At 36.1% G+C, this 18,008-nt stretch overlaps 2 protein-coding genes across 3 annotated transcripts; one reads left to right on the top strand and one right to left on the bottom strand.

Moving 5' to 3' along the window:
• Window positions 1–713: 713 nt before the first annotated feature.
• Window positions 714–5,580, top strand: LOC112733757 (glutamate decarboxylase). Of its 2 annotated transcripts, XM_025782835.3 has the most exons (5): window positions 714–993; window positions 1,069–1,273; window positions 3,968–4,637; window positions 4,703–4,755; window positions 4,827–5,580. In XM_025782835.3, the coding sequence occupies exons 1-5, from the start codon at window positions 908–910 to the stop codon at window positions 5,313–5,315; spliced, it is 1,503 nt and encodes a 500-aa protein (XP_025638620.1). In that variant the 5' UTR covers window positions 714–907; the 3' UTR covers window positions 5,316–5,580. The 2 variants fall into 2 exon arrangements, with proteins under 2 accessions (XP_025638620.1, XP_072068767.1); XM_072212666.1 differs by lacking the exon at window positions 4,703–4,755 and having other exon boundaries at window positions 746–993; window positions 3,968–4,662; window positions 4,799–5,580.
• On the bottom strand, window positions 5,524–8,101 carry LOC112733756 (L-type lectin-domain containing receptor kinase VIII.1). Its single transcript, XM_025782834.3, has one exon. The coding sequence runs from the start codon at window positions 7,932–7,934 to the stop codon at window positions 5,820–5,822; it is 2,115 nt and encodes a 704-aa protein (XP_025638619.1). The 5' UTR covers window positions 7,935–8,101; the 3' UTR covers window positions 5,524–5,819.
• Between the last annotated feature and the right edge of the window lie 9,907 nt (window positions 8,102–18,008).

The following is an 18,008-nucleotide window of genomic DNA, read 5'->3' as shown; positions in this document are numbered from 1 at the left end:
TTAAAATATTGCGTTGTATATACGAAAAACAAATCGCAAGGCATAAAAACTTGGTCTGTTAAAAAAAATAAACAAAAAAGATCATTTGAAGGGTGATTTTTTTTTTCTTTTTTTTTTTACTAAAGATAGGAGATTCGAACTCGTAACCTCTTAATTGAGTATGGGAAGACTATGCCATTTGAGCTATAACTCATTGGCTTGAAGGGTAATTGTTAACTCTCATCACCAATAAAGTGTTTTCAAAAGAAAATAATTGCAATATATGTAGTTATAAATTAAAAACTTCAACTAGACTAAAAAGTAAAAACCTTATTTAATACTATTATTAATGATATTAGTAAGAGAAATATAACTCATAAAGAGAGATGTGAATCGATTAATCATAAGGAATTTTGGAACACAACTTGAAAAAAAAAATGATTTAATTATTCTTAGTACTACAATTTTACTAAATTTAAAATTAAATTTTTATATATTTCTAATTGAATTTTTATACTATTTTTAATTTTATAATTAAATTTTTTATGTCAAAAATATTAAAATTAATAGAATATTTTTCTTAAAAAAGATGTAATTAAAAATTTAGTTAAAATTATAAATATCTTCAATTTATAAAAAAATATTTAAATAACTCTAATATTTTTTACATTAAAAAAGTTTAATTATAAAATTAAAAATAATATAAAAATATAATTAAAAATTTAACGACCAAGAGTAATTAAATAAAAAAAAATTATTGAATATTGATTAAAAAAATAAATTATAAAATTTTGAAGGAATTTGATTAAATTAAGAGAGCGGCCGCGGTATTTAAAAGGATGAGCGGTGTGTGTCTTGAGACACCACTCACCACTCTCAAAAACTCATCAGTCGTCACCGTTTCCTGCTCTCTCTGTCTCTCTCCACCATGGTTCTGTCGAAGACGGCATCTGAGAGCGACGTCTCCGTGCACTCAACGTTTGCGTCACGCTATGTGAGGACCTCACTTCCCAGGTACAGTAACAAGAATGAATCAAGCAGTGATCCTTATCGATGATGATTATGGATCTGATCTGATCGTACGTGCAGGTTCAAGATGCCGGAGGAGTCGATCCCCAAAGACGCCGCGTACCAGATAATAAATGACGAGCTGATGCTGGACGGAAATCCCAGACTGAACTTGGCGTCGTTCGTGACGACGTGGATGGAACCGGAGTGCGACAAGCTGATAATGGCTGCCATTAACAAGAACTACGTTGACATGGATGAATACCCTGTCACCACTGAGCTCCAGGCAAGTCAAATATTTTATTTTATTCATTTCATTTTTTGCAAACAGTGTCGTGCTTATTTTTTTTTCTAACAATTTTTAATTTCCATTGCTACTAACTACTAACTAAACGCGGGGGAGGCTTTACCTTCACCACTTCTAAGTTCTAATTAGACTAGGACTGTTGCAATTTTTTATTTTATTATATTTTATATAAATAGTAGAAATTCAAAAGTAATTTAACCATATTTATATAAATAGTTGAAAAAATATATAAGTTAATATTTATAAATAAATATAAATATATAATGATAAATTTAGTATGCATTGATTGCATTCATATAATATGTTTATTTAATTTATTTTTGAAGTATTATTATTACATTCTCTATCATCTAACAATCTAACTTAACGCATTAGCATTCACTCCAAATGAGACATAAACATTTAAATACGCAGTGGTTGAATTGGTACAGTCTTATCCAAAACAAAATTTAATTTGATATTTCTTTAAATTGACAAATAACATAATTTGAGACAAAATACTGAAAATAGTTGGGTTGCTTTGATTGCTTAAAATACGAGTGTAGATGATCAACAAAAACTACTACTCTGTCGTTCGATTATTGCAAGAATTTGTTATATGAGACATGAGAGTATATAATCTGTAGTTTTTAAATTAAAATTTTTGTTCATATAATGATATAGAAATATGATTGTGTTCTTATTGGACTACCACTGCACCACACTATAAAATAATAATGCATCGGAACTAGACTTTACTTTGTATCTAGTTATCTTTCTATATCTCCTTTGCGCAACTTGTTAATGCGACAGCGACCCCATCAATATGATACCAGATATTCCCTCTATTATACGCTACAACTACATCATATAGGGGTTCGTTAATTACTGGCCAGAGGATCCCATTATCTCAGCTAATAACTTTCTCTACTCATTCTACTCCTCACACACAAATAATTAACGTGTGTTATTAAGACGCTATTTTACTTTTCCTAATCCTACAGTTATTATTAATCTCACATTCTCACGGAACGGGCTAGCTCGTTAATCTGTTTATAAAAATATCGGTCAAACTCATGGATTGCATCGACAAGTTGGACTTTTGTATTCTTGGTAGAATCCTTCTCAGCTTGTTTTAAAATTCAACTACCAAATTATTGATAGTGGTCAAGGGTGTTAGAAAGAAAGATAACATAAAGCAAATAAAGAAATCATACGCTCTTAGTGGAAAATAAAATAAAATTCTATGATTGGTGGAAGATAGTAGTCCCGTAAGTATATTATATTTGTTTACTTTTCCTTTATGAATCCATCTTTGTTGTTTTTGAAATCTTCGAACACTCTTTCAACTTTCAAGCTGTCGGCAGAGTGGACGGAGTCCTCCAATCCAGCCACAAGTTATGCCGTAGAGGCATAGACCCATAAATTATGTTTATTTCTTTCAATTTCCATATTGATTTCCTGAGATGGGCCCATGTTTTTTTTATTAAAAGTATTATGTATTATTTTTAAAAATGTATATTTTTTCTCGCATAAAAACGAATGATGTTCGAATATTATTGTTATTAGTACTTATTATTATTACACACCGATTTGAAACCAATATGTAATGATTCAATTAGTTGAGAGGATAAATAATTTATAATTTAATTTAAAAATTTTAGATTTAAATTTTAAAATTAATATTTTTTGTAAAAAATATATAATGAAAGATATTTTAAAGAGGAAGTCAGATCCCAATTCTTTTAATGTTTAGTATATATATATATATAATATTAAAAATATTATTTACACACAAAAATTAGTTATCATATATTTATGTGTATATACATATATATATTATTTGTTTTATTTTTAATATATATTTTATATTTTAACATATATTTTATACTTAATATTAATTTTAGTAATTAATTTTAACATATATCTAGTATAATTGATATAATATAGATACAGATAAAATTTAAACTCGGGTATTCTCTTTTTTTAAAAGAAAGAAAATAATATATATTCATTTGCGTTGGATAGGTTCATTTAAATATTTCATTTTATCCAAATTAAAGTGTTGAATATTTGTTATGAGATATTTGAGAATCCTCAATTTACTAGTTGATTGGCTACTTCTATAGGGGCTCATGGAGAATGTGTGATTTGTAGGTAGAAACGTAGTTTATTCTCCAATTTTCCCTTCCTCAACCGAAACTGCGTTTTGGCCTGTATTTTTATTTTTTACAGTTTCTGTTTTTTAGATTTTATAAAAAAAATAATAAAAATAATAAAATTGTATTTTTATTTTTTTATAAAATTCTAAAAAATGAAAATATTAAAAAAAAAAACAAAAAATGAGAACATAAACCAAAGACACTTTAATGTTTTGGTACTATTGTGATATTGGTAACTAAGATTATAATCACATTCATTTTAAATATTTGTTTGAGTATCGTTAAGTTGATAATTTTTTTATTTTTTAGTGTATTTAGCAAATTTCTAATTTTAAAAGTATACAATGACTTTCCTAAATAATGTGAAGATAACTACGCTATTCACTAAACACATTGTCTGCTGTATACTTTCCCATAAAACAAATTCTAAATTGGTTCTCATATTTGTTTAGTCCTGAATCTTTGTTTATTAAGCCTTAGTCCCTTAATTTTCAAATGGGAGACATAGGAATAAATTTTAATATGGATGCAGAATCGGTGTGTAAACATGATAGCTCATCTATTCAATGCGCCACTTGGAGATTCAGAAACTGCCGTTGGTGTTGGGACGGTTGGATCATCGGAGGCCATAATGCTGGCTGGATTGGCATTCAAAAGAAAATGGCAGAACAAAAGGAAAGAAGAAGGTAAGCCTTATGACAAGCCCAACATTGTGACCGGTGCCAATGTCCAGGTTTGCTGGGAGAAATTCGCAAGGTACTTTGAGGTGGAGTTGAAGGAGGTGAAGCTCCGTGATGGATACTATGTTATGGACCCTGAAAAGGCTGTGGACTTGGTTGATGAGAACACCATTTGCGTTGCTGCTATTCTTGGTTCCACCCTCAACGGTGAGTTTGAAGATGTCAAGCGCTTAAATGATCTTCTCATTCAAAAGAACAATCAAACCGGCTGGGATACTCCTATTCATGTTGATGCTGCCAGTGGTGGATTCATTGCTCCGTTTCTATATCCCGAGCTTGAGTGGGACTTCCGGTTACCGCTGGTCAAGAGTATCAATGTCAGCGGCCACAAGTACGGTCTAGTTTACGCCGGAATTGGCTGGGTTATCTGGAGAAGCAAGGATGACCTGCCTGAGGAACTCATCTTCCACATCAACTATCTCGGAGCTGATCAACCCACATTCACTCTTAACTTCTCCAAAGGTAACATATCAATGCAGATTTTCACGTTAACATTTCTCATTCTTTGACAAAAATATGCAATGCAGGTTCCAGTCAAGTCATTGCTCAATACTACCAACTAATTCGCCTTGGTTATGAGGTACATTGGCTTACACACTAACACATACAATACCATACAATAGTCACCAATCTTGTCTGAAAATATTGCAGGGATATAAAAATGTGATGGAAAATTGTAGGGACAACATGTTAGTGCTCAAGGATGGACTTGAGAAAACAGGGCGCTTTGACATTGTTTCCAAGGACGATGGTGTTCCTTTGGTGGCCTTCACACTCAAAGACAGCAGCCGCTTCAATGAATTCCAAGTCTCTGACTTGCTCAGGCGCTTTGGCTGGATAGTGCCGGCATACACCATGCCCCCGGATGCACAGCATGTTACCGTTCTCCGCGTGGTCATCCGGGAGGACTTCTCCAGGACCCTCGCAGAGCGCCTTGTGGCTGATGTGGAGAAGGTGCTTCACGAGCTTGATATGCTTCCCCCCAAGGTAGTTGCGGTTAATGGAGAAGAGGCAGCAACAAGCTCTAATGGCAAGGTTAAGAAGACTGCTCTGGAGACACAGAGGGAGATCACTGCAGTTTGGAAGAAGTTTGTACTGGAAAGGAAGAAGCTGAATGACAAGATGAATGGGGTTTGTTGAGAGAGTGGAATCTGCCTCAAAAGATTCTTAATTTCTTAGATTATTGTTATTACTATCATAGTATCATTATGAATTGGGAAGTAATTATATTTGATTTTGGGTCAAATCATATTTCTCTTGTTCAGTTGCTAGTTGCTGATTGAAGAGAGGAAAGAAAAAGAACAAAGCATGTTTGCATCTATATAAACTGTAATCGTGCAATTGGAACTTCTAGTGTGATCAAATCTATTGTCTGATGAGTAAATTATTCTTATCTTCCCTGTAATTTTTCGAAAACTCCTCCATCATTCTTTCCATCAAGTTTACAAGATTATTGTACCAAAAAGTTTGCCAGAAATTCTTTGCTTTCTTATGGCCTATAATCGCAATGTTCATTGTGATTTACATACAAGAACAAATGAAATGAATACACACATCTCTCTATCTATCTACATTATGAACTTATGAATAAATAATTAAAACCAACCAACGTGATCCCATCCCCAATAATTTTTTTTTCTGCCATCAAACTATGTCATTGAAGCTTTCCTCTGATGAGGAGATAGATATGGTGGTGATCATGGCATTATAGTCAGAGTTACTACTATCTTGCAAGGTCTTCAAAAGGTGGGAAGTGCTATAACTAGTACATGGCTTCATTCTTGGGACAATGGGCACTTCAGCCTCACCCATTAGCATCTGAACTACACTCCTCATACTTGGCCTAGCCATCGCATCAGGGTGTGAACAAGCTAGCCCAACCAACATCACCCTCCTCATCTCCTCTTCTTCATACTCACCCTCGAGCCTTGGATCCGCTGCCGTCAGCAACTTTCCTTCTTGGTGCAAGCTCCAGACCCATTCCACCAGATTGCTGCTAACCCCAACTCTACCAACACCATTAGCATCTTTCTCTATAGGCCTTCTCCCACTAGCAACCTCAAGAACCACAGCACCGTAACTAAATACATCTGTTTTCTCAGTGGCTCTTCCCGTGAGGACATACTCCGGGGCGAGGTATCCCATTGTTCCAGCGGCCACGGTGGCATCCGGGGACTTGTCATGCTCCGTCTGCCTCGCCAATCCGAAGTCACCCAACCGGGCATTGAACCCTTCATCCAACATTATGTTGCTAGTCTTAATATCCCTGTGAATCACTTGATTCTCACATTCATGATGCAAATAGGCCAAAACAGATGCCACACCCAACAAGATTTTTTGCCGATGATCCCAAGGCAAAGGTGTTTTTGCCTCATACAAGGCCTTATCTAAACTCCCATTGGGCATCAAGTCATAAACTAACAAAATCTCCCCTTTCTCATGGCACCATCCCAGAAGGCGAACCAGGTTCCGGTGCCTCAGTGTCCCAATTATGGACAACTCAGAGAAGAACTCATCCTTGCCCTGATCACCACCATGGTTGCACCTCTTGACAGCAACAATGTCACCACTCGCAGGCAAAATTGCCTTATAGACAGTACCAAATGCACCATGGCCAATGACCCTATTAACACTGAAACAATTCGTTGCCAATTTAAGCTCCTTATAGGTAAACTCCTTAGGCATTCTGATAACCTCAGAACCAAGAGAATCGAGCTTCTTGAAAGGCTTCACCTTTTTAGAGTAAACCCAAATCAACACACCAGCAAATAGAGCAAGAACAAAAGCACCCGCAGTAACAACACCAGCAACAGCACCAACACCGACACCGTTCTTACACAACCCATTGTGGCAACCCGATTTACCGTCTTCCTTCCGTTCTTCAGCACCAGAAGGAGCCAATGAAGGTGGTGCCAGCGAGGCAGAACTACTACTGGCACTTGGGTTGGTTAAAGTAGCCGTTGGAGGAGGCGGCGCGGAATCCAACGGCCCAGAATCGAAGCTAGAAGTGAAGCTCCACCACTGGATACTGTGAACCTCGGTGCTACCTTGGGTAGACCCAGAAAACCCAACGTACATGAAATCGTTAACGTACTGAGCCATATCGAGATTCAGCTTCAAAATGGGATCTTTGGGCTTGACATTGGAGTAGGAGACCGAAACGGTGAAGTCATTGGTGGTTGCCTCGTATAGGATCCATGCGTTGACGGTGTCGCCGCTCTTGAGGTCGATATCGAGGGTTCCCAAATCGGCAGCCTGAGTTGAAACAACGCCATTGAGGTCGATGCCGACATGGTTGCCGTTAATGTCGTTGAGCTGGATATCCATGAGGGTGTCGAACTCAACGGCGACGAAGTTGGGGGCGGCGTCGGGACCGGAAAGGCCTAAGGAGGGGCCGGAATCGCCGAGGGAGTGGTCGTCGGGGGAGATGAGAAAGGCAAGGCCGGCACCAATAGAGGAAGGGTTGAGGTTGGTGATGGAGAAGGAGAAGAATGTGGAGAAGGAGGCGGGGGCGGATGTGGTGGGGTGGCGGAAAGGGAGAGGGTTGGAGTAGAGAGCTCTAGAGGCGGCGGAGTTGGGGACGGAAGGATGAGCGGTGAGGGTGATGGTGTCGTTGGTGATGTGGGCATCGCCGAGGAGGTTGAGAGTGGTGAGGGTGAGATTGTCGAAGTCGAAATGGGTGGGAGTGGCCAAAATAGTAATGAGGGTGGATAGGAAGATGGTGAAGGTGGGAAGCGGTGGTGCTGGCAGCATTGGCATTGAGGAATCAGTGTGAAGTTAGAAGTTACAAGTTAGAGCAGAGAAGAGATGAGATGAGTATGGAATGGGAACGAACAATGGCCAGAGTGGTTCCTTGGTGCCGTTCGTGTGTGGGGCCCGGGCCTCATCTCTCTCTCTCACAACGGTTATCTTTCACGAACCTAATTTCATATAATTAAACACCTCTTTTTACTTGTTATCTAACCATTTTTCTCTCTCTAATTAGTAATTAGATACACTAATATTTATAATAGAATTGTTTTCAACTGTATTAAATAAAGAAAATAGAAATGGATAAAGTTCAGAATAACTGTTTGTAAAAAGATTAGTTCATTGATGTACATTGAGAATGACACTTATTGATGGTAGGCAGTAGGCTCCTTCAAGCATTAATCATTGGCTACCCTGCACCTTGCCTTTGTCATTTACTAGCTACTTATCTACCCAACTGGAAATTCAGTTCAGTTACTTTTTTTTTTGGTCATTGCTATCCTACTTAAATAATATTCTCTAATTTGTTAAAACAATTCAAAATTAATATTTAATATTTATCTTAAAAAGTAATTTCGACAAATTTAACGCCAAATTAAAACGCACCAAATAAATTTTTTTTAACTCTACCCTTTTTAAGCTAATTAAACTCTGATTTTAAAATGAATGCTTATTTCATATTCATCACATGGCAAATAATTGCGCAACAACATTATAATCATCAGGTCAATTATGAAGAGGAGAATGAAATAATATCACAACAAAACCTAATAAACCTTGTGAATATTATTATATCATTGACATTACTAGCTAACTTCCACGTGAAGTTGATTCTACTCTATATATATATATACTCCCTTAAATACATGATTCTTCCATAAATTTACTTTCGTGATTCCTATATTAAATTAAAATAAACCAGCAATAAAAAGGAATAAAGGGCTTTACCAGGGAAAGAAAAGTTCCTCTTTTAGTTTACAAGGTTGCATCCACGAAAACGGAGTTATTCTTTTAGTTGATATTTTTCCCTTTACCTTTTTGCGGGGTGATTTTCCCGTTACCTTTTCTATTTTCCCATATATTCCCTTCGTAGGAGAATGACAATGATGTATTCTTGAGAAATAAGGATATGTTATTTTACGATAGTGCGGAAAGTTATTTAAGTGAAGCACATTGAGGAAAGCTTCAACAGTGCGTATATATGTGTTGACAAATTTTATGGAAACAAGTTGATGAGAACCAAAAACTCTACTGAAAAAGTTTATCGATCTAGCCAGAGAGACGTTAAAGATGGTTTAGTTGAACAAAAAAGTTGAGGATTGATGTGCAATACAAGCAACTTATTTTCCAAAACATATACAATGCAACATGATAATTATTGTAATTAATTATTAATTATACTAATGATCCATGATCATAGATTAAAAAAAACTCATATTGGAAGAGTCAAAACAAACAAACACAATTTTTCTAGCTGCCGATATCATTATTATGACATGTCCTATAGCCGAAGATTTTGGATCGCTATTCTTTACCAAATAGGGCATTGAAAATATTATATGGTTACGTTGCTTCTGAATCTGAAGTCTCATCGTGACTCACACCTACATCCATAAAACCTACCAATCCATAATTGACTCTGTCTTACTCGCATTCTCTGATCCACATACATAGATGTTTTGAAGCACCTTGGTTGGGAAGCACTTGCTTGCACCTTGAGAAGAGTGGAGAAAGTAATAAGGGATGTGTCCCACAGTTTGGTGATGGTTGCAGTAGTAAGTTTTGGCATTAGGCGTTGTTTTCACTTTTCAATGATCGTACATTGTAATGTTTGGATCCCACACTTCATGTAGGACCTCCTATGTGGCCAGCATCTATCATCTATAAGTGTTACAATTTTTGAAAAAAATTATAAATTCATCCCTGAAATTCGTAAAAAAATTATTTGATTTTTTTTAATTTATAAATTTATCGCAAATTTTTCTAAAGGAAAAGTTTAGGGCCAGCAACTTTATTAAATTTTGGCCAGCATGTAACCAATAAAAGAAAAATGAGTAATCTCATATCATAAGATAAAATCTCACACCATTAAAAACATCATTGATGACTACTTGATGACTATAAATCATAAAAATTGCTACCCCCTAACACTCCTCTTTCCTAAATACTGACATGATAGTTTTTTTTGACGTGTCCGGCTCGAAAAAACCGATCCAAACCAAACCCAAGTCCAGAAACAATGAGCCCGCAACCCACAACCTATTCTAACTCCAATTAAATCTCTCTTTCCTCTACTGTAGCAAAAAAATAAAGAGGTTGAAAAGAAGTAGAAACTTGTAGAGGTTATACCGCTGGAATGCCTTATCTGACTTATGAGTCGGATTGCGTCGGGTGCGGGTCGAAACCGACAAATGAGCTCATTATCTGCGATAGGAATAGACAGCATCATACTTGTTTGCGCATATTTGTTTGTAAGTGTGTTTCCTGTGATTGTGGATGTACTAAATGGCTATTTGAATTATGTGTTTTATAATTGTTGAATTGAATTGTCCCTTGTTGACTGTTATTACTGACCAAGTATATATAAAACGAACTTAACTTCTAATCCCGACCCTACTAAAAACTCCTCAGTTCTTACCCCCTATCTCCATCCCCTTTCAGGTACAGGTGCGAAGGCTTATTGCGAAGTTGCGGGAGCACAAAGGAATATGTTTACGAGTTGAGTTGTTAGAATTTATTTTTTTCCCTCGTTATTCAGAGGGGTAGGTTCTGTAACTGCTTTTGTATGTAATACTACAATGTATTATTAATATTAAGTATGTGAATATGTGTTGTTTGTTCTTGTTGGAAAAGTCATAAGGCATTCCAGCGGCATAACCTCTACAAGTTTCTACTTCTTGCAGGCACTGATTCTCCAGCTGAAGTATGCCGAACATGACCTCTGCAAGTACTTACAGGCGCTGATTCTCCAGCTAAAGCATGTGCTCCTTTCTCCTGGAAGTCATTCCATACACATGGGTATCCCCGCACAGTCATTCACACATAAGGCCCACGGCCTTTAGTGAGCGTTACGTATCGCCGTCCTCACTGAGCCGTCTCTATTGTGTCAAGTGAGTGTTACGTATCGACGTCCTCACTAAACACTTGGCACTAAGGCCCAACAACACTCTATATCTTTTCAGTTTCTGCTCTCTGCTCTTCTGTGGCAGAGGTCCCTTTCATTGTTGTCAAACTCGCGAGTTAACTCGTAAACTCGTACGAGTTTACGAGTTTAAGTAGTGGAATCGAGTTAACTCGGACACAAACTCGTTTTTGGGTAGACTCGGATAAACTCGGTCAAACTCGTGAGTTTATTCACGAGTCAGCGAGTTTGATTTGGTTGGGCTTTTGCCAAAACAGTGCCATTATGGGCCAAAAAAAAAAAGGCAGCAACGGAGCAACCCACTAACCCAGCTAACCCTAAATCCCCTTTGCTCGCAGGCACTCTCTTCTCTTCTCCAAGCTCTCTTCTTCGCGTTTCGTCGTCAACGGTCCATCCCTCGCCGCCGTCCGTCCCCGATCCCTCGCTGCCGTTCGTCGTTCCCTAAACCACCATTCTCTCACTCTTGCTCTCTCATTCAGCTCGACACACTCTCACTCTCTCGCTCCCTGTTCTGCATCGAAGAACGCAGATTCATGGAGTACAACAGTCAGCACAACACAGCAATGCCAGTGTCAGCCACGCTTTCGTCGGTCGTCGTGGAGCACAATTCCGTCGGTCGTCATGGAGCACAGCATAGCAACGCACCAACGCTAGTGTCAGCTACTCAGCTGAGCCTACTTCATTCTGCCATCTCAGCCTTCAGGTATGTTTAAAAATAAATTAGTTACTGAATTGAATCAATTGATGCATTTGGTAGTTGTTACTTGTTAATGTGAGTTTAATTTGTAATTTTGGTAGTTGAACAAAATTAAATAATTTTGATATAATGGTATGATTTCTGCCATTTTGATTCTGAAATTAACTTTTTAAATTTGTTTAAGTTTGAATTCTGGTGTGATGAATGACGAAATATGGATTAATGAGTCTGAATATTTGATAGTTACATATTTATTAATGAATGATTAAATATGGATTACTAAATAAGCTCTGGTGTTAGATACTTAGACAATTAGACTGTTAGTTACTTAGATGTCTTTTTGTTAATGAATCTGAATATCTGAAATACTGAAACTCTGAAATGTTAGTTTAGTTTATTGAAAACTGAAATCTAAATTTAGAAAATCTGAAATGTTAGTTTAGTTTAGTTTAGTTTATTGAAATCTGAAATCTGAAATCTGAAATCTGAAATCTGAATTTAGGAAATCTGAAATGTTAGTTTAGTTTAGTTTACTTTATTGAAAACTAAAATTTGAATTTAGGAAATCTGAAATGTTAGTTTAGTTTAGTTTAGTTTATTGAAATCTGAAATCTGAATTTAGGAAATCTGAAATGTTAGTTTAGTTTAGTTTATTGATTGCTGAAATATGAATTTAGGAAATCTGAAATGTTAGTTTAGTTTATTGAAATCTGAAATCTGAATTTAGAAAATCTGAAATGTCAGTTTAGTTTAGTTTATTGAAATCTGAAACTCTGGATAACTTTGCTAAATTAATTATTTGGTTTGTTGATTTGTTGATTTAGGGATAAAAATACAAAATGTCTGAAACAAATGATGTTTCTGATGAAGATGGTAAAGATGATGATGTTGATGCCATGGAAGATGAAGATATTGGATGATTTCAGTTTTAGACTTTTACTTTATTAGAACATTTAATTGTTGCTTTGTTATTTTCTTTTGTTTTTCGGTTGTGTTATATGAAGCTTTGATTGTGTGATTGTATGTTTTATGTTGAACTAGATGCATATTTGTGAAGGATTTGAATGTGTGGTCTAGAGTATTTGTTATAATTGTAGTATTATGTCAATTTATTATGTATTTTGATGTTAAAATTGTTAAGTTTGAATCCCTATATTTGAGTAAATATATATATTATACATGATATATATATATATATATATATATAAATTATAACAGGTAAACTTGTACGAGTCTACGAGTCGAGTCTAGGTCAGCTCCACAAGTTTACCTAGACTCGCGAGTTTGACAACCTTGGTCCCTTTACTTAATAAACCGAATTCAAGACATAACTTGAAACAAAATCTATTCTCAGAAACTGAATGTAAAACCTTATACTTTCTTAATAAATCAAGCTAAAAATAAGACTTTCTGTAATAAATCAAAATCAAATAGTTTTCAGTAATTAAAATGTTTTCTTTGAAGCTCAGCCACTTTTTATTTTAATAAAATTTAGACCTTTCAAATCTTGTGTTATTAAGTCAGACCAATAATTATTAACAAATCAAATCAATAATTTCTCAAAATTAAGCTTATAAATCAGATTTTTAAAATGAAATCACTTTTCATATATTTTTACAAAAATTGGACAGCATTTCTCCTTAAAATTGGACTTTGTCACCCTTTTCGGGTCCTAACCGAATCATTTTCAACCTCTTTTCTGACCAAAAAAATCTCTCTTTCCTCCACTGTAGCTAGCAAAGCAATTGAAATTCCTTGTTCTTGATTCGTGAATATCATGCCCAACAAAAGACGCCAACACGGAAGACAACTTTGATGTTGGAGGAGCACAGCAGCGGTCAAAGCGGGGAAGCACGGCAAGACAGAATAGACGGTTTGAGCCTGAGCCAGTGGCAAAAAAACTAACATGCTTAGAAAAACACGACGTTGAATTCCTAAAGAAGAATTGGCTAAATTTGAGCAGCTTCAATGGCTTCTAACGATTCTTCAGCAATGGGTCGCTCCAGCAACCTGGTTCAGTGAAGTGACGATGTTATTCCCTTGCTAGGTGAGTCATATGCGACGGCTTTGAGGAAGAAAAGGTAAGCCCAACTTCTTCTTTCTGATTAATTCTACAATTTGCTTGGGTGGACAAGATGACCAGTGGTTGGCTAGTTGATCTTGTGATTTCAGAGATGCCAAGGTATTTGCTACCACATTTTCCTATCGAGGAATCCAGAAAAATCCACAGTTTGGGAGTCTTTTCTGGATAGCTTTTATGTCCCGGATTATTGATTCTGCTTCCCACAAGGTATCTCCATTTTTTGAGTGCTTGAATTAATTAGAGGCAATCATATTCAATAGTTACATTTTCGATGTTGAGATTTTCTATTAGGATGATTGCTTCTCTGATGGTTGTTGCTTCTGCTATAATGTTAAAGCTAGTTTTGATATTTGTTGTTGTCCCTCCCCTAAGATTTCCATTGTTATCTCTTATCACTACTGTCACTGTTCCTATTCTAGTTTCTTTGGAGAATGCTGCATCTGTATTCAGCTTGAGCCGATTTAGTGGGGAGCTCTCTAAATTACAGCTACTGTCTTCCTCCAGTTTGGTTCAATAGTGCTTTTATCTTTCTTTTCTATTGCATGGAAATAATCTAGTTCGAGCATTTTTGTATAATTGATAGTGGTATCCGGATTAGGATCTGTACTCTGAAAATTTTTTCGATTTCTTGCTTTTCAAATGGCCCACATAGTGATGCCAATCCGGCTCTAAGTCTGACTTACTTCTGTTTTGTTTCCTTGATTGCATTTTCTGAACATCTTTTGTAACCACACCCTGACCAAGCTGACACTTTCCTTTGATGGTGTACATTGCACTTGCGAGTCAAACCATACCGTCCTCGTCCAATTTCAAAGAAGTAAAGCATGTTCCATTGTCTATTCTTCCTGAAAACAAACAGGATATAGGTTACAGTTAGTTACCTTTTTAATTAACAATTTGGCTTTAACTGAGAGGATATTGTGGATTGTCTGCCAAAGGAACATTTTTATTTTTTGGGGAACTCTCATGTTCCAAATTTCTTGCCAAAGATCTTCTATAATTGTGCTTGTTGAAGGCCTATCTTTTGGGGATTTTTCTACTTCCTTTTTTTTTGCTATGTGATATCCTGTTTTAACAGTGTAGTCTCCATCTTATCTATACGATCAAACTAGGTTGTCCTGTTTTTCTATTTTGCTGATAGGAGTTCTGATGATTTTTTTTCGCAATAACTGGGGAAAAGGTATTATGAATCTTTGGTACGTCCCATTCTCTTGTATTTAAGATCAAATCCCTTACTCTTAGATCTTCATCGTTGTCCTTGTCAAGTGCTTTATTTGTGTCATGTATCTAGTTATCCCTCTATGCCTTTATTCTTCTTCCTTGTCCTATGCTCCATTTGGCTTTGCTCTTTAGCAATTCCCTCCCATGAAAAATGCCATTCCATATCCATGATCCTCTCTGATGGAGTTGGGCTTCCCAAAATTCATAGTTAGGATAGTACAAGGCTTTGCGAATTCTCACCCAAATGGCATCCGGATTTTTAAAAATTCTCCAAACTTGCTTGGCCAGCTGAGCTATGTTTTGGTGTTGAAAATTCTTGAAACTTAAGCCTCCCTATATTTTGCTCATGCATAGCTTTGTCCAAGCCTTCCAATGAACTCTTCTTTCTTTTCCTTGACTCCTCCACCAAAATTTAGCCACTTTCGCATTTAACTTGTTACAGAAGTCGTTAGGGAACTTTAATATACTCATGGCATACGATGGGATTGCTTGAATGACTGCCTTTATGAGCACCTCTTTTCTTGCCTGATTCAACGGCCTCTCCTTCCACCCTGCAATTTTTTCATCCACTTTTTTCATTATCTAGTCCAACACCTTATTTTTTTATCTTTTCCATGGTGCTGGTAGTCCCAAGTGCTTTTTCGGTTTGTCCCAAGCTGGAATATTAAGAATGTCCTCTATGTTGACTCTGATTTGAATCGGGATTTGATCCAAAGATGATCCCTGATTTCTCCAAGTTGATCATTTGCCTGGATGATGAGGTATATTCGTTGAGGACTTGGACTAGCTGGTACACTTCCTCCTCATTCGGTCCTGAAAATATGATGCAATCATCAGCAAATAATAAGTGGGTGATGACAGGAGCACCCGGGGCTAACTTTCCCCCGGATATTAGATTACTACTTTTCTCTTTATCCATAAGAATAGTAAACACTTCAGCAGCAATGATAAAGAGGTAAGATGAAGGATGATCTCCCTGTCTAAGTTCTCTCTGTGGGGTTATTTCATTGGATAAAATTTCATTAACTTTGAACTTATATGTCACACTTTTGATACACTCCATGGTGAGCTTGACCCAATCATGGTGGAAACCGAAGGCCTTGAGCACATCTTCAATAAAGTTTCATTCCATTCTTTCATACGCTTTATTCATATCCATCTTTATGGTTAAATCCTAAGATACTTCTTTTCCTGTACTGGTGATCCTATGAAGAGCTTCTTGTACAATGATAATTTTGTCCTGAATCATTCTTCCGCTAGCAAAGACACTCTGAATTGGAGGAACAATCTTGTCCATGATGACTTGGGGCCTAGCCACCATAACCTTTGAGATGATTTTGTACACATAGTTGCAGCAGCTTATAGGCCTCAGATGATTCAGTGTTTTCACTTGTTTAACTTTAGGAATACGCATTATTTGAGTTTCATTTATCTCCTTTGGGATATGACCCTCTTTGAAAAAAGTTTTCACCACTGCACCTACATCATTTTGGATAGTGTTCCAGTGCTTCTCGTAAAATTTGCTGCTTAGACCATCTAACCCGAGAGCTCTGGATCCATCCATACTGAAGGCTGTTTGCTTTATCTCTTCTTCCGTTACTTCCTTCAACAAATCATTGATCATCGTCTCGGTCAATCTTTTGGGAATACTTTTAAAACAATCAGGCCGACTGGTGCTTCCTTTAGATGTGAATAACCTCGAATAGTGTTGTTCTATAAGCCTCAAAATATCTTCTTTTTTGTGCACCCAATTTCCTTCATTGTTCCGCAGCTTGTCAATACGGTTCCTATCCCTTCTTTGTATAGTAGAAGCATGAAAAAGAATCCGTATTGCGATGACCTTACTTGAGCCATTTAACTCTAACCCTTTACGCCCAATATTTTTCTTCTTGCCTCCATAGCTCCTTGATTTTTTATTTTGCTTCCTTTAATTGTTCTTGCTGGTTATGAGAGTGAGAAAAGTTTTGTAGCTGCTGAATCTTGACTTGCCACTTTGCGATTTCCTTGTCTATCCTTCTAAAGCTTGTTCTATTCCACTCTTTAAGGGTCACTACAATAAAATGAAATATTTGTAACAAAAACTTTGTAACAAATTTAAAATTGTTACAAAAAATTATTTTTTTGTAACAAAAATTAGTAATTGTTACATAATAATAATATTTTGTAACAACAATATAATTTGTTACAAAATATTTTGTTATTTTGTAACGACTTAATTTTTTTTGTTATAAATTATATTAGCTTTTGTAATGAATCGGTATTTTGTTGCAAAATTTTATAATATTTTGTAACAAAAGATGAAGTTTTTGTAAAAGTTTAAAATATTTTGTAACAAAATATCCATTTGTTTCAAAAACTCTAATTATTTTGTAACAAAAAATCAGTTTGTCACAAAATACAAGAATTTTTGTCGCAAAGCAACTGTTTGGCTGATTTTTATATTAATCAAGATTCTTATGTAATTTTATTATAATTTAATATTTTGCATGATAGAGATTAAAATTCAGTAATGGAAGAATTATATAGTTTAATTTAGGGATAAGTACTTTTTTTGTCCCCAAGGTATGGGGTCAAAATCAAAATCAAAATCATCCCCGACCTTTTTTCGTTATTAAAATCATCCTCAACGTTCAAAAATGCTTTAAAATCATCCTTTCCCGAATTCTTGGACCAAAATACCCTCATCATCATCATTCTCCTCTTCACCTTCCTCACCCCACCACCTCCACTGCCACCAACATTACCACCACAACCACCACCAGCACCAACACTACCACCAACACCAACACCAACACCAACACCAACCAACACCAACACCAACACCAACCAACACCAACACCAAGAACACCAAACAACAGCAACAACACCAAACCAAGAAGCAGAAACAGAAAGTTAGAAAGCAGAAACAAAAAAGCAAAAAAGCAAGAAAGCAGAAGCAGA

This window comes from Arachis hypogaea, chromosome 13 (assembly GCF_003086295.3).
Source record: "Arachis hypogaea cultivar Tifrunner chromosome 13, arahy.Tifrunner.gnm2.J5K5, whole genome shotgun sequence".
Classification (NCBI taxonomy): Eukaryota; Viridiplantae; Streptophyta; class Magnoliopsida; order Fabales; family Fabaceae; genus Arachis; species Arachis hypogaea.
The sequence above is the reverse complement of the archived record's forward strand: the minus strand, read 5'-3'. Positions and strand labels throughout refer to the sequence as shown.